The sequence below is a fragment of the Chanos chanos genome, chromosome 4, assembly GCF_902362185.1.
Source record: "Chanos chanos chromosome 4, fChaCha1.1, whole genome shotgun sequence".
NCBI lineage: Eukaryota > Metazoa > Chordata > Actinopteri > Gonorynchiformes > Chanidae > Chanos > Chanos chanos.
In genome coordinates this window covers 25,845,734-25,863,134 of record NC_044498.1, presented here as the reverse complement: position 1 = coordinate 25,863,134, position 17,401 = coordinate 25,845,734, and the positions used below count along the sequence as shown (strand labels likewise).

At 41.8% G+C, this 17,401-nt stretch overlaps 2 protein-coding genes and 1 long non-coding RNA gene across 4 annotated transcripts in view; 2 read left to right on the top strand and 1 right to left on the bottom strand.

Annotated features, from left to right (window-relative positions):
* The first annotated feature begins 335 nt into the window (after nt 1-335).
* On the top strand, nt 336-1,304 carry LOC115809058 (uncharacterized). The gene is made up of 3 exons (XR_004025235.1): nt 336-404; nt 760-826; nt 1,092-1,304. It is a non-coding gene; the product is annotated as an uncharacterized LOC115809058 (long non-coding RNA).
* Nucleotides 1,305-1,469: 165 nt separating this feature from the next.
* On the top strand, nt 1,470-3,806 carry LOC115809057 (uncharacterized). The gene is made up of 4 exons (XM_030770529.1): nt 1,470-1,538; nt 2,210-2,536; nt 2,980-3,144; nt 3,589-3,806. The coding sequence occupies exons 1-4, from the start codon at nt 1,514-1,516 to the stop codon at nt 3,789-3,791; spliced, it is 720 nt and encodes a 239-aa protein (XP_030626389.1). The 5' UTR covers nt 1,470-1,513; the 3' UTR covers nt 3,792-3,806.
* The window catches only part of coq8aa (coenzyme Q8A, genome duplicate a), a 26,375-nt gene continuing 12,654 nt past the window's right edge, over nt 3,681-17,401 (bottom strand). For both annotated transcript variants that reach the window (XM_030770527.1, XM_030770528.1), the window contains exons 6-15: nt 16,836-16,961; nt 11,558-11,643; nt 11,112-11,252; nt 10,669-10,750; nt 9,639-9,732; nt 8,077-8,218; nt 7,252-7,359; nt 6,921-6,986; nt 6,284-6,370; nt 3,681-5,746 (exon numbers count right to left, since the gene is read on the bottom strand). In XM_030770527.1, the coding sequence (XP_030626387.1) occupies nt 5,453-5,746; nt 6,284-6,370; nt 6,921-6,986; nt 7,252-7,359; nt 8,077-8,218; nt 9,639-9,732; nt 10,669-10,750; nt 11,112-11,252; nt 11,558-11,643; nt 16,836-16,961 (1,226 nt within the window). In that variant the 3' untranslated portion in view covers nt 3,681-5,452. The remainder of the gene's footprint in view (nt 5,747-6,283; nt 6,371-6,920; nt 6,987-7,251; nt 7,360-8,076; nt 8,219-9,638; nt 9,733-10,668; nt 10,751-11,111; nt 11,253-11,557; nt 11,644-16,835; nt 16,962-17,401) is intronic.

Below are 17,401 nucleotides of genomic sequence, written 5' to 3'. Positions count from 1 at the left end.
TTTGACTGCTGCATCATGACAGTTCTGTTTCCATCAACAGTTTCATCTGTTTCACAAAGCACCAACTAGGACAACTGAGCTCTGTTTTTTGTTGTAAAGGGAGTGTTTGTTATGTAGCGAAGATTAGGTGTTGAGTAAATGTTGTCTTAAAAATTAGGTTGATTCAGTTGAATAAAAAGTTTATTTCCACATCTCAATTATTGTAGAATATTTCTACAGGTTTGATAATTATAATATGGTTTGTTATTTTGTTGTTTATTTTCAGCGAAGCCTGCTGAATGTGAGTTAGGCTACTATCTACACGCTTACTCTCGCGTGATTTCAGTTTCGTTATCCAAGAAATGAGCAGCAGTAAAATCATGGGCTCTACGTTAGGCAAAATGTGGACGGCAACCAACATTCAGGTAATTAAACAAACGTTTTATTCTTTAATGAGGAAGACGTAGTCTTTCAACCATCTTTCAACCATTCCGCTTGAGAGGCACTGTCAAGTAAACTACGAAGCACGATAACCTACTTCTGTTGTCTTGTTATTTCTCAGAGTGTGGGAACACACTGTTTGGGTAGTGTGCTTAATTAGTTACTCATTGCTCAGATAATAGTTATGCCCTTTTTATTTTTTTATTACTTCGTTATACTAATTCGTGTGCGTGAACAGTTACTGCGTGGCAACATTACACTGCAAGTCTGTGCTGGACACATCGCTCGTTTATTTCCAATTAAAACCAACTACAGCTCTGATTTATTATTTCTTGAAAGGCAAACTGCTCTGACCTGAGACGACGAATCAGACAAGTTTGTCCAACTGCTGATAAAGTGTTGACTGGTAGGCCTTTCACCTCACCACAATAAACATGAAAATGATGAACAACACACATCAGTACATTGTTCGGACATCATCAGTCACACACACGTCCCACCAATTCAACCGATTCTCCGAACTCATTTACTTCCTGGTTGAACACTGCAAGATGCCTGTTAGTCGTGCGACACAGTTTATGTACGGGGGGGAAAAAACAAATAGTGAATCTCAAGGGTTAAGAACAGTGTCTTGTTTACTGTTAACGCTGCCTCTTCCGTGTGTTTCTTAGATGTAGGTGTTGAGGACGTAGAGCTACTCAGTTTGACAAGGCAAGATTTATATGAACTGCTTCCAGGTACCGAGAACTTTCAAGTCCGACGACAGATCATGGAAATGATAACGGAAGCAGCACAGGTAGCCTATTGTCCTGTACAAAAGACCTGAGAACCCCAAAATCTGCAAGTGTGCACGTCATCATGTGACAGTATAGCCTATACATCTAGTGATGTATAGGCTAATGTACGACTCGAAGTTTAAATAGATTATTGTAGATTGTTCAAATAAACAACACGGACTTAATGCGTGGGGTTATTCAAAGATTTGATATTAACTTTATGAAGCACGATGTACTAACTGTGACACGTTCCTTTCTCTGCTCTGAACGAGGCGCGCCGGCCAGATCCAAGTGCTCTTGTCCACACACTGCGTGATATGATTGGAAGTCACGGGCTCAGGGGTAATGCTTTTCTCACATCTGAAACACTCACCTCTAAAGCACCGATGTTATTCAAGAAATATTTACTTCATAACGTGGACCAAAAGAATCCTGTAAGCTCAGTGATTGGCCTAAACCTTGACCTAGATTCAGCCAAAATGTATACTACACAACCATAATTTCCCCCATCCAGGTTTGTTTAAAATTAATATTAGTTGAATTTACTCACCAGGAAGCTCACACTGTATCTTAAAAGTTTTGTTGGGCTTAGAGATCATTTCTATCTGACTGTCATTTCTAATAACTTCCAACTTAAATTATGAACCAAAAACTTATCACCTGGCATTTTCAAAAATATTCTTAAAATGAGAATAAAGCAATCAGAATGAAAGACTCTGAATGATGTGATGTGTTTACATAAGACCTACAGTATGCTGAAAAGACATTCAGAAATTATGTAACTGTGAAATTTGATCCAAGTTTAAGCACTTAACAGAAAATCAAACCAATAGGGAAAATCAGCTGCCGCAGGCAAAGATGAATGACAAGTTTTAATTCTCTGAGGTTGAAATCTGGTCCAATCAGAGTCAGAACCACTCACAGAGCATTTGAGTGTACAGAGTGAACAAAATGTATGTTTTCTTTCAAAGAGGACTGTCTGAATCCAAGCCTTATTCATAACTGTCTTACAGATGAGCTTACTGCTGGAGGTCTGTTGAAGGACTATCTCCATGTTCTTAGAGATATGCAGATGCAGCTGACTGCTGCTCTAGAGTTCTTGAAGCCACACATTGATTTGTTGGAAAGCCTTGTTGAGGGTCCCATGAAAGCAGAGAACTGTACCATGGGCACAGGACCCAGTCATATGGAGAAAACACCAAAGTCCAAAAACACACCGTGTCCCTACAGCAGTCAGAGTCAAGAACCAGTCTCCAGAGGGGCAACAGCTTGTCCTGCGATTGCGGGTGACCACCAACACACATTTTCACAACATCCCAGCGAATCAAACAGCGTAAAAGGTAAGAAACGTCAACAATACATGATGTAAAATATAAAGGAGCAGTCATATACAAAAAAAATCACTAATGATTTTATCTCTAAGAGGCCATATCATGTTTTTTTTATTGGTCAACGATCTAAAATCGCATCATCAGCATTGTTAACATCATAATCATGAAGGTTCCATAGGCATTTGGAATATGTAGAAACTTACCCTGGTGGTAACATTTGTACAGGTGTGAAATGACATGCCTGTAGATTTGTAACACTTTGTTACTGTAAACTGTAGGCTTCACATTGCATTAAAGTAGAAAACAAAAATGACCCAAAAAACTTGATGAAAACAGATTAAACAGTGAGCTTTCTTTTAATACTTTCACTTATAAATGCACCTGTACATGAGGAGAGAGCAGAATTAAAAGTTAATTTGTTAATTTCATTTTTTTTTTTCTTGCTGTGTTAGTCCACATACATGTCTATGGAGAAACCCTTGGAGCTCACAAAGCAGTGCTGGCAAGGCTGCCCATACAGGAGAGCAGCAGAGAGGACTGCAGGCTGATTCTGGTCTTTTGTCCGGTGGTGTCGCGAGTTGGAACTGACATTGAAGTGGCTCTAAAGGACGTCCCAGGTAAAGGACATAAAGACCTAACCAGTAACTTTTAACAAGTACTGTTCAAACAAACAAAATGTATATTAGCAATAGTTTTTGTTTTCTGGTTGTGAATTTAAGTACTATTTTAAGTCAGAGATTTGACAGACTCAAGAAGAAATGAATTCTCATCATTTAGAATCTGCCAGCTGACACACTTCTTCAGGTGATTAAGTAATCAAAATATAATATGCACTGTGCAGTTACATATTAAACTGTCCTTGGCACAGTTAATAAAATCTGGGTCACCAAACAATCATAAAAACTGCAATGCATAATAAAAATCACCAGTAATATTCTCTTATTACAAATGGTACATAACTCTTAATAATGATGCTTTATCTATCTGATGTCCTTCCTTAACGTCTCTGTTACTTTTTAAATAACTAACACTATTTATTTTGCATCTGTTTTTTTGTGCAGCTAATAAAGGGGTCATTCTGATAGTGATGCACCACACCTTTGACCAAAACTATACCACAAATCCACGGATACCACAGTCCTCTGCAACAATAGTGCAAAGTGTGAATATATTGTTTCATGAATCAAGAGGTGGTGTATTCCAATGTGGAGCAAATGAACAAGCTATTACTCAGCTAAAGACAGCTTTGAGCCAATACATTTGAGACATTTTCCTCTGAACAAGACATATTTGTCATCAGTCAGATTAAAGTTACACAGTTACACATTACTAACAATAAAGCAATTATGTATTAAGTTCACATTTACCCCAGTTTCATTAAACTTTCAACATGGTGAAGGAAAAAGAATCATGTATGACTACAGGATGAAGATGAACCAAAAAGAAACGGCACGCTTCTGGAACAGTCCATTCTGTCAATGTCAAGGGCAGTGATGCATTAGTGGTCTCAATTTAAATCTGTGCTGTTACAGCTTTTGCTGAAAATAGTGAAGCTCTTTCATTCATGTGCAGTTACAATTTGACAGGCTGAAGCAGAAATAAACACTGTGTTTACTATGCCATGAGACGAGGTGCTTTTGATTGAAAGATTTAATCATTTTAAATCATTTATCACAACTCTCAGTAAGAATTAAATTTCATAATAAAAGCCATATTGCTACCCCCCACCCCCCAAGAAAAGCTCTGATCTCATGTTATTGTGCCTAAGAATATACTTTTTTTTAAACCTTGAATGATAACAGTAGGCACATTTTAATACATCGATATATTCAGGTGTCATACAGCAACCATCTTTCCATACTATAATAACAACAACAACCTGGATTTCAAAATTTCTGACAAAACTAAAAGAAAAAACAACAAATAAGTAGGATTTTTGATACTCGCTATGATACGGTTTTCGAGAGCTAGAAAATGCAGAGAATGCAGATGTATCTAGCATCCACACCAATGCTATTTTTCAGTGCTCATTCATTGTTTATGCCCATTTGTGACGATTTTGGGAAGGTAAGCACCAGACAGGGAGCCAACGACATGATCACCCGCAAACTCCGATTCTCAACGGTATAACTGATAAAGGCAAGAGGACGTTTTTCGTCTCGACACAGTGTCTGCTGATATTGCTCATTTTTGGACCATCCTTCAATGGAAACAGGTGGAAAGAAAACTGGTTTCAATTCTTACTTCTCCCCTCAGCAGGACTCATCTTTCACCCAGGCCTGCATAATTTGTGCGCTATTCATTAATACAATGTGAGACTAAAGGAAATAAAGTAAGCAAACAAGTGATCAAACACATGCATATGCATTTGAAGGGCTTTTTAGTTGTCCTGATACTTTTCGAAGACTGTTGTTAATAGGACAAAAAGACAAAAATTTGGCTAGCTTCTCTGGATAAATGGTTTTCATTCATTTCTTTCATGTTTTACTTTCCATGCGGCGCTGAAGCCTCTTAAATAGTAATTCAAACCTTCACAGGTGACCCTACTCTCTTAGTTTAGTATCGTGTACCATTACATTCGATTCTCAAGGACAATAGTGCATGTCACAATTAGGCCAGAACCACAAACACACTTATACGACAGATTGTTAGGTCTGAGGGTATATACTTGCATGGCCGTAATTATGTATCCCATTAACACACACAAATGAAAAACAAAGAAACAAACCAAAAAGTGTATATATATATATCTGGGGTGGGGCAAAAAGAGAGAGAGAGAGAAATAGAGAGCGTAGGAAAAAAAGTGCCGTCCATTGTACATTCAATTTCCCAACTGAACTGTTGGTTGGGCCAGTCTGCCTGTCACAGTGTCCTCTATGCTTAGCCCCGCCCCCTCATTGTTGTGACTGGACCGGGTGGGCATCTTCACTGGCTTGGTCCTTTCTGGCGATTGCTCCAGTACTTTCTGTAGGTCGCCTGAAACATGTCATGGCAACAAAGCTTGGCATCGAGGCGTGAGCAGATGAGGAACGAGCCGCCCATCTTGCGGTGGAGGGAATAGGTTTCCTCGGGGGGTGGGGTGAGGCGCTGTTTCAGCATCACGGGGATAAGGTTATGAATACGCTCAGTTGTGCTCTGAGAGCCAAAGTCAAACGGCTCCTTAGAGGCAAAGGCCTCACCCAGGATCATCACAGCATCCACATGGGCATTCTCCATGGCCTACAGGAGGAGATGAACAAGTCAGAGTGTGTGTGTATGAGTGTGTGCAAGAGAGACACAGAGAGGGGGGGGGGGTAAATGCATGTGTGACTGTGGCAATGTGCACTTTCTCAGAGCCAAGCCATCCCAATGTTACATACAGTAATAGCTTTACACCATGGAATATGAAACTTGTATTTACTTCATATACTCTGCACTTTACAATTTTGACCGCATAAGTAATTGTTTTTACCCCAGCCCACTAGGTGGCAGTATGTGCTCCAACACTGAACCATTTCCTTCCATAGATTTCAAGAAGAAGACGATGTACCAATTTGGGTTCAGGTATCTGAGTCAAATGTTTACTATCTGTCATGATATGTCTAAAGGTCCACAGTTTCAACACAAATATGGAACTGTTCTGTGCTATGGATGCGGTTCTGGAAAAAATGCAATGTAAATTAAGTATCTTCTTAGAGGGCTAACTCGTATGCATCAAATTTAAAATTAAAAAAAAAACCCATATATATATATATCTTATGTCCAGTGTGCTCTTACCTTAGACTCATAACCTGTGAGGAACTTCATATCGATGGATCTCTTTAGCACTCCCTCTCTGTTGCCATCTACGGCAGCCTTGATTATCTGAACAAAAAACCATCTTTGAGCCAATCATACATGACCAAATGTACTGACCATATGCACAGACACACCCAAAAAACATAACCACAATACCAAACGTATCGGCCACACGGGCCTATATACACCCCAACAACACAACCACACCACCAAACGACACAACCATACAACACAACCACACCACCAAACATAACAACCATACAACACAACCATACCACCATACAACACAACCACACCACCAAACATAACAACTATATGCAGTTATCCTCAGGGTGATTAAGAAAATAACATGTCAATATCATAACACTTAATTGCACTTCTAAATAAAATATCCATAGTAATTACCATAAGAGTATAACTTTATGAGTGTTGGGAATGAAGGATTCAGGCTGTGTTAAGGACAGCCTGAGTCAGACACACCTCTTGTAGGTTATGAAACTGTGGAAGATTTGGCAGTTCTCAGTTAGATAGGAAGATAATTCTATCACCACACGGTGACAAAAAAAAAAAAAAAGTTGTGCTGGTGCTGCATTACACCTTGGGTAGAGAAACCCACCTCAATATAGACATCTGTGAAACTCTGATCGAAGCCTCTCGTTGCGCCAAAGTCCAACAAAGCTACCTGAAAAACAAAAACAAATCAAATAAAAAAACCCCAGCAGGACTGAATCAAAGGTAAAAAAAAAAAAAACACTCAGATAATATTTCTCTGACTTTCAACACAAGCCAGGGGTTGTGATGACCAAACCATTTCTGTGTAATCACACAATCTGATGTATGAAGAAGGGTTCCTCTGATAAGATTGTACTTTTTATGATGCACTGAAATTACTGTTAGAGTGAGCTGCTGGAGAAACTGCTGAGACTGGAGAATGAAACCAGACTCACCCTGTGTGCCTGTGGGTCGTAGAAAAAGTTGGACCAGTTGGGATCTGTCTGCATGTACCTGAACTCAAAGAGCTCTCTCAAGCACAGCACCAGAATGTTCTCACAGATCTGAGGAGAGAGAAGATCAGTTAAAAACCCATTACCATACTCATTACCAATTACCTTGTCCATTCTCCTTTGCGTCACTTTCTGTGTAGTGCTCACACCACTAGATGGCAGTATTACTCTGAACAATGCCACTGCCTCACTCCCATTCTCACTGCACATGGTGACGCATGTGAGGCACTCTGCGGCCTATGTGCTGCAACTTTCTATCAAAAGAAAAACAGCTGAGCCATACTATGACTTCCCCCAAAATATCTACTGGGCAACAGCGACCAATTTTTAAGTCCTGACTAAAAGACCATCTACTGGATCCCATCGACTTCTCAGCTGAAGGTCTGAATTTGGTAGGGCTGTGGTTCATAGAAAAAGAGAGACAGGGAGGAAGAGAGAAAGGAGGAGGGGAGAGAGAGAGAGAGGATTAAAGAGAAAAAGGGAGAGAGAAAAGAGAAGCTAAAAGACCTCATTCCCCCCTATTTTCTTCCCTCTAATGAATATCCTTACTTAATACAATTAAACAATCTGGAACATTCTGTGAAAACATCTGGATGAAACAGTCCTTCTCTATACATTGCCCATACGTAACTAGCTGTGTGTCAAAGAGTGAAGCTGCACTGCTCATACATGCTTCACGAAACAGACTACGAAACACTGGAGAATGGAGAGCTATGTGGATGTGAATGACAATGGTGACTGAGTTCAATAAATGTAACTACAGCATGCCTCGTTCTTAAGGTCTTGTGTCAGTCCCTCAGCTTGGTCCAGTGGAAAACCAGGAACCAGCTCTGTGGTGAGCACATGCCGGCTGCTCAGCTCCTCAATCACGTCGGGCACGTAGAAGAAAGGGTGGTCTTTCAACAGCTGCCTGCACAAAACAGTACAGTATCAGTGAGTCACACATCACAGACAAGCCACACACACGCACGCACTGCCAAAGCACGCCACAGACTGCACGTTCAGCATCAAGGGAAGATTCACAGCCAGGCTGACTCACAATGACATCACTTCCTGTGAGCAGACTGCTGAGCTTCTGTGGACTTGCTGAGGGATAGCATCATTTTACTGAAACGGAGAATACTGAGGCTCCTAGTAACAGAATTGCCTGACAGTTGAGATTAAGTAGCCTGGGCTTTTTGTGTATTTAATTTATTTTTTCTTAACTGCATTAGTCACTGCAGCCACTCTTAAAGGTGACACTGGTAATACAAGAATTATAACAGTATACAAACAGATCGGAGTAATTCAGATGAGGTTAAAATTGCTGTTCACCTCACCATAAATCAGACAGAAAGGGATGTGCCTTATGTACAGGAAGTCTTGCAATAACGGACCCAGAAAATTCAGGGAAGTTAGTTCCCACTGACCTTGTTTTAGCAAAACCTTGTTTATTTTTTTTAAAGTTGCTTAAAGACAGGATTTTTTAGGGCAGGAATAACTGTAATCGAGTGCTATAAATAATCACTGGTCATCTGGTCATGAGTGTTTTCAAAGTGTTTCAGTTTCAGTAGAACCAGTTACCCTGCATATACTCTGTGCCCCACCTGTCCTCCAAACGCTAGTTAGAAGCCCAGTTAGTTAGAGTCATGGCTCACATCTCTGGACCTTGTTCACATATGCACAGATTACACTGCGGCAGGAAAAGATGTTTATGCGTAACCGCCTCGGTGATAGAACTTCCAGCAGATGTCCATGAGGTCCAGGAGTGGAAACTCCAGTGTCATTTCAGCAGTGCTAAAACTGCTCCGCTCAAGGGCAGCCGTAACCGTATGCCTCCTCTCTGGACATTACACTCGTCCTTCACTCCTCCTGTCATCAGCGGCAGCGCTCTGCTGGTAGGGATGTAGTGTGGGGAAGGGCCATTCACTGCTTACTAACGGAGGGGGTTGTTGACTGTGCGTGCTTATTCCAGGTTAGCTATATTTAAAACTGGCAGCAGGCAAACTCCGTGCCTTCATATCAAGTCATGGCAGTCCAATGTTGGATGGAAACGCCAAAGGGAAAGAATTCTTAGTGCTGAGCTGAGGAGACCAGAGCCAGGGGCCAGCTGCTAAAGCACTGATCTCTCTCAAACAACTGTCCGATCATCTTAAATAGTGTAATGTTTATATTTAACACACGTCCAGTCCTCAGCAGGGGATTGTGCATGGTAAATATAACCCAGTCCATCATGTGCTGAACACAAGCAGCACAAAACAAAGACATTGTATCCGTTAAGTCCATGATGTGGTCTGATACATGGAGGCTGTGCTGAAGGAAAAAATACTGTTACTATTCTCTGGACTTACTTGAATTTTCGGGCACACTGGGCCTCCCTTATATAATCACACTCCAGGGCCAACTCACGCCGCATCACATCAATCAAGTGCTCGGGGAACAGCCCTGTGTCACACACACAGACACACACGCAGACAGATACATACACACACATACACACAGGTGGATACACACGCACACACACGCACACAGACCACACAAACAAACGGACAGACCAACAGGGAGGAAACACATCAAGAAAAGCTCAAAAGGAAATAATTTATACAGACTTAGAATGTATCCATAGGAACACTACCACTGGCTCTGGCGATGCTGACCCACTTTTCCCCGGTCACACTTTTCACAGGGGCTCACACACACACACACACACACACACACACACACACACACACACACACACACACACACACACACAGTAAAGGAGTCCGCTGTCAGAGTGAGCACTAGGACAGGATGTCTACCGAAGGAGAGTTTAACGAGTACATCTAAATGTCTTTGATTTCCTTTTTACCTAGAGCTGTTCATTTATTGTTTAAGTATAGGAATACATATAGACAAATATATGAATGATACAAGTTAACAGATAGCGTGATACTGCAATTCAGCTGCATGGCAGTGACTGAGGCATGTGTGTGTGATAGGATACTTAACAGCTGAATATTTGACAGGCATTGATCTTGTGCGTGTGTGTGTGTATGTGTGTGCACACGTGTGTGTGTTTATCAATGCCACAGCAGCGAGGATATGCAGTTCTGTTGCTGTACAGACTAGTCCAGCCTGGACACCAAAGTCACCAGCGAAAACTCATGTTGCATTCTCACATGCGCATTCACACGTATGTACATGTCACAGACACGGATCCTGCAGATACCTGGCGTATGTGAAAAGCTGTGAAATGAACCAAATTCACAACTGCGAGTGTGAGTTTCAAAAAATGAAACTCATACTCGTAACTGTAAAAATACCCTGAGTTCCTTAATCACACCATGACTAGTAGACGTTAAAAAATGATTATCTTTTTTGTTTGTTTGTTTTTTTTACCTTCAGGCAGCGCGTTGCTCATGCTGAGAACAGCCATGAGGTTGTTCACGTCACTGTTGATGCTCTGTGCTACTCCAGGGTACTGAAAGCAAAGGGCACGATGCATTATCAAAACAAACAGACCAGACAGGTTTTCACAAGAAAACTGATTTAAAAAAAAAGAAAAAAGAAAGAAACAGAGAAGAGGACAAGGGCAACCACCATTACATGATTGCAGTAGGTCCTTTCTACCACACAGAGGCTTTTTAACAAACTGGTGTTCCTCTGACACCTCAGGTTCTTGTAGTGTAAACACTTGTGTGAAATGCAGACGGAATAAAGAGGCTGTTACCCAGCTAATTCTTTTAAATGCCACTAACAGATGACCAAATCAAAAGAAACATATGCATAAATATTTCCATATTACATTCTAATATGAGTTATTATCAGACGTCTTGTCTCACCTGGATCTTCATGGCTACCTCTCTGCCGTCCTTCATTCTGGCCAGATGCACCTGGCCAATGGACGCGGCCGCAAACGGCCTCTCCTCAAACATCTCCAGCTTGTCCCTCCAGTTTGGGCCCAGGTCATTATTCAGGGCTTTCTGTCAATGGGGAAGAAAACAGCAAAAATGTAGAACATACTCCCATTGTTCAATAGCTCCAGTGGCCGCTCTTCTCCTTTAATGTGCTATGTAATCCAGCAGAGGAAATCAGAATGGTTTTCAAAGCCTACTGTGTTACTCTACAGTCACTAAAGCAGTTTGTATGGTTTCAAATGCAACTTTGTCGTATTCCTCACAGGCAGAGTTACATTACACTACACAGTTACATTACATTACACATTTGGAGACCTGGTCTGCCTGAAATGAAGAGCAGTTTATCCCAGAAGGCTGTAGGAGGGTCATACCGTCATCTGTTTGATTGGCATGAAGTCTGCGCTCTGCCGTACACGCTCAAAGATCTTGGCCAGCTGGGGGTTGATGAAGGCATCATCTGAAAGTGAAGAAAAAGGGAAAAAAAACCAAAACAAAACAACAAAAAAAAAACATGATTACAATGAGGCACAGCAGCTATGATCGGTCACTAAAACACAACAGAGAGGACAATTAGAAGCCCAGATACAGCCAAAACTATTCCCTTTAAAACACTACATACAGCTAAAACTATTCCCTTTAAAACACTACATACAGCCGAAAATGATTCCTTTAAAATACTATATACAGCCAAAATTATTCCCTTTAAAATACTATATACAGCCAAAAATGATTCCTTTAAAACATTACATACAGCCAAAAATGTTCCCTTTAAAACACTACATACAGCCAAAAATGATTCCTTTAAAATACTATATACAGCCAAAATTATTCCCTTTAAAATACTACATACAGCCAAAAATGTTCCCTTTAAAACACTACATACAGCCAAAAATGACTCCTTTAAAACACTACATACAGCCAAAATTATTCCCTTTAAAATACTACATACAGCCAAAAATGTTCCCTTTAAAACACTACACTCACTCACTCATTATCTAAGCCGCTTATCCTAGTTAGGGTAGCGGGGGTTGCTGGAGCCTATCCCAGCGCTCATAGGGTGAAAGGCGGGGAAACACCCTGGAGCGGTCGCCAGTCCATCGCAGGGCAGACACACAGACAAACACACAGTCATACCTAGGGGCAATTTAGTGTCTCCAATTCGCCTAACCTGCATGTTTTTGGACTGTGGGAGGAACCCTGGAGCTCCCAGAGGAAACCCACGCAGACACGGGGAGAACATGCAAGCTCCACACAGAAAGGACCCTGGCCGCCCGGCTGGAAATCAAACCCGAGAATCGGACCTTCTTGCTGTGAGGCGACAGCGCTACCCACTGTGCCACCGGGCTGCCAAAAACACTACATACAACCAAAATTGATTCCTTTAAGACACTTGATATAGCCAAAATTATTATTTGAGAGGTGGTGCAGCTGAAAAAAAAAGTCAAATTACATTTCATTAAAGTAAATACATTTAAATGACACTAAATTCCCACTGTTGCTCAGAAGAGGCTACAGATCTGTTACAGGGATCTGTTTCCCTAACACAAACATCTGGCTATTTGAGTCTTTTTGGTTGTCTGCGTAAACAAGCTGTGGGATATTGTGGAGTACTAAATACTCGATTCAAAGGACGATCATGTCTATGCATACCAATGCACTCATCAAGTACTGGCTGCAACTGGAGAACAGAGAGAGAGAGAGAGAGAGAGAGAGAGAAAGGGGCAGATTTATATGGTCAAAAACAGACTTCAGACTGGTGGGACTGAACATAAACGACGACCATGCAGTCGGGTCAGAGCACAACAGACATACACACACACACACACACGCACACACACACACACACGTACGCATGCACACACGCACAGACCTGAGGACAAAACACTCTGCGGGCCGACAATACCTACAGCCACTGGTTCAATGTGATGAGAACACCTACAGACACTGGTTCAATGTGGCGAAAAAGCCTACAGACACTGGTTCAATGTGGCGAAAATGCCTACAGACACTGGTTCAATGTGGCGAAAATGCCTACAGACACTGGTTCAATGTGGCGAAAATGCCTACAGACACTGGTTCAATGTGACGAAAATACCTACAGACACTGGTTCAATGTGGCGAAAAAGCCTACAGACACTGGTTCAATGTGGCGAAAATGCCTACAGACACTGGTTCAATGTGGCGAAAATGCCTACAGACACTGGTTCAATGTGACGAAAATACCTACAGACACTGGTTCAATGTGGCGAAAAAGCCTACAGACACTGGTTCAATGTGGCGAAAATGCCTACAGACACTGGTTCAATGTGGCGAAAATGCCTACAGACACTGGTTCAATGTGGCGAAAATGCCTGCAGACACTGGTTCATAAGTTTGTATTTTCCCAGGAATAAAATCCTGCCTAATGCCATCAACTGGCCACGCCAAAATGAAGCAACGCCTTGCAACATAAAGATATCTTTTTAAACCTTGATATTGTTATATTTCAGGTAAGACACCATTAAATTAAAACTGAACTAAGAAACGGTTGTTTGGTGAATAGCGTATTCATGAACTGTGTCATTAAGGCAATAAAGATTAAGTTAAACCTTATCTCTTTTGATTCGGTTTAGCTCTTTAGCCTCCCTGGCCTAATCCTAGAGAAAAGCTGACTTATTAGAAGGAAACACCGTGCAGTATCCAAACCTGCTCTGTCCAACGACAGACCACTCTAATAAACATCCTGAGTGAGCCAAACGTTCCACTTTAAAGGCCAATATATCCTGGAAGAAAGATAACAGCTCTCGCTGCGCTTCAATCTAGCTAGCTGAAATTCCCCTGGCAAGAGGCATTCTCATGCCACCATAAAAACTTGGCATGTGGAACAAAAATAAAAACATGCTTATCGTTTCAGCTATTAGCAGGTGTGTGTTGAAACTGTGCTCAATTTGACACACACACAAAAAAATAATATTAACACATTCCTCTCTCTCTGCCCTTCCTCTTTCCTACCAGGATAAACTTGCTTTAGTCCTTGGGTTTGTCTGGAAGCACAAAGGACGATTTAGACATGGTCCAAGCTTGCATAAGCGTCATATATAAGTGAATGTGGGCATATGCTTTATTAAAAGCAAGGCCAGTTATGTGGACTATGGCTGCCTGGAAATCTCTAGCAGGCTTCAGAAGAAAGGTCACGTCACTGGCACGGCTAGCTGCCTTACTCTGAAGTATAATCGTGCCAGATTTGTCGCTGTCTTTCACGGAGTAGTTCTTTTCATGTCGGCAACCAAAACACAACAGCATTTTTGGGGCGTCGCTGACCTGTGTGGCATGGCAGCCGTGACAATACCTCCACACACACACTCATTATGTGACAGAGTCGATCCTGTTACACACGGCCACAGTGAGGCTGGGTTGTGCTCCAGTCAGGCTTTCCGTGCAGACTGCACCTACAGCCCAGAGGACACACTGCCCTCTGAAAATCTCCTCCCATCTCAGGCATGCACTGACAGGCATTTAAACCAACATGCGGTTCATTCCTGACACAGACCGCGGCTGTATTGGTTTGTTCAGATAAGTCTGTGGAAGGAGACTCCTACCGTCCTTACATCCCTCCCTCCTTTCCTCCCTCTCTCTCTCTCTCTCTCTCCCCCTCTCTCCCTCTTTCTTGCTCCCTCTCTCTTGTTCCCTCTCACTCCACTCTCATTCCCTCTCTCTTGCTTTGTACTTCACACACACGTACAATCAAAGGCCAAAGCACTTCATAGGTCAGTGAGAAGTAAGTCATAGAGTTTACTACAGCAAATTCTGTACCAGAGCACAGAACACTACCAGCCACAGGTGGGTGGGAAAGGACTGCACAGCAGCGCTACATAGACTGATACAGAAACATATGGAGTATGAGACAAACCCACCTGAGTGCCACTACTGTGAAATGCCTACTGATGACAGATAAGAGTCCAGCTCTTCAAACAAAACTAAGACAGATGTACTATGCATACACCACAATCAACAGCAGAATAAAACTTGAATGTGAGCAGAATATTTGAAGGTGAGCAGCTGATAACAATTCAGAACCAGGCTGAAAAGAGTGAAAAGCAAACATGAAAACAAACCCAGAAAGAGAAACCAACGAATGCATGAGGTCATTTAAAAAATGGACAGATATAGAACATGCAGCCATTCTCAAAACCTTCTTTCTTTTTTTTTTTCCTCCCTCCCTCTCTTTGTCTTTCTTTCTCTCAGCAACACTGAGCAGGTTTTCTTACTGTCTTTGCAGAGCAGTAGAGGCCTAACCAGGGATGCACTGATGATTAAGACTGCCAAATCACTCACTAACACTCTGTAGGAACCAGCTCAATCTGACGTCAGACGGCAGTGCAGGAACTGACAGCGGTTCACACATAGGAGGCCTGGCACACACACACACACACACACTTGATACTTAATCTGCCCTGATGACGTGAACTATGAATAAATGTCTGAAAATCTACCAGGGCAGGATATGTGGTAGTGGCAGAAGTAATTTTATTAGATGTTTACCTTCCAATTCTCTATCCAATTTAATTCTGGTGGAAAATGATCAGCACAAATGTAAATGTTCATGTCAAATTTAAGAAGAAACGAATCACTAAAAGCACATAATTTTGTTGATACACCACTGTCAAAAGTGACCTCGTTAAAGAAAATCGTGCATCTCTGGCCCTGTTTACACCTTGCATTAAGATCCGATATTGGTGATCCGATCACAGGTGGACAGCTCTAAGTACGTCCGTTTACACCTGGCTTTAGAATCCGTGTCTCGAGTGACCACTTGAGATCGGATCTTACTTCCCTGCTCTACATGCAAATACGCACGTAAATCATTTCCAACAACACGTTACCCCTTCCATTGAATTTCAGTTTTGCTTTTTTGATTGGAGATAGTGCTTATGACATTTGAGATGTCAGACATATCTGGTGATCACTGATCACTGTTTTGGGACATTAAGGCAAGTTAAGCTGTTTTCTTATAATAGACATCAATGGAGATGAAAACGCTTAACATGAGATAACGACCATACTCCTAGGATTTCGATTTTGATTTTTTGACAGGAGGAGGCGATTATGACACGAGATGTCCGAGAGAAATTTTGTGATCATTGATCGCAGTTTTGGAATATTAAGCCACGTTAAGCTTTTTCACGTTAAACGTTGTTGTTTTGAATCGGCGGGAGGCATCAATGCAAGTGAAATAAAGTGAATGTCAAGTGAAATAAAATTAGCCTCCAAGGCAAAAACCATGGCTCTCTCTTTATTTATTATTAGAGCTATGTCTCACACACCAGGTACAGCAGCAAGCTCTAGAAAACACTTGTGAAAGACTGGAAAACACCTGTAAAAGACTGGAAAAAGTGAACCAACCTGCGACAGGCCTTAAACATGTGACTATGAGACAGGAACATGAGATGTGATTGCGACTAAAAAGAATATTTAATCAAAGGCTGTTTACACCATATTTCATGTCTGCACACACACACACACACAAACATGCGCGCACACGCACACACACGCGTGCGAACGCGCGCACACACGCACACACACACGCACACACACACACACACACACACACAAAAGGCAGCGTGAGGTGGACATGCAGCGAGGCAGCATGAGGTGGATGGAGATTCTTACCCTGAATACTGAGCATCTGTCCCAGTTTGAGAGCAGCTCCTCTCACTTTACACAGCGTCCTGACGATGCGCTCTGCATTGGCCTCCGACAGGAACGGACTGGAGTCCAGTACAGCCTTCTTATCCCCTGAAGAAGAGACACCGAAAATAAACACAACAATAACAGCTCCCCCGGCACTACCTCAATGACAGGGAATCACACTGATTAACAGTCAAAAAACTGTGCTGCTTCTTCAGAACCTGAATCACAAACACTGTATGTCACTAACACTATTTTGTTTACTATTTTGCTGATGACCTCTCTTGTTATTATGACCTCTGTCAGATGTCACACAGAAGTAAGAGACTTACAAAGCATCAGCAGACCCTGGATTTGAACCCATAACCCTCAGGTTACTAGGCCAGTTACCCAACAACTACACCACTATTCTTAGTGACAGCAGCCAGAACACAAACTACAGTTCCATTAAGTAAAAACAATAGAGTTCAAGCACATTTAATAATGATGATTAACAACTTAAAAAACAAAAACAAAAATGCTTTTGTGGTGCAGTGTAATGCAGAGGA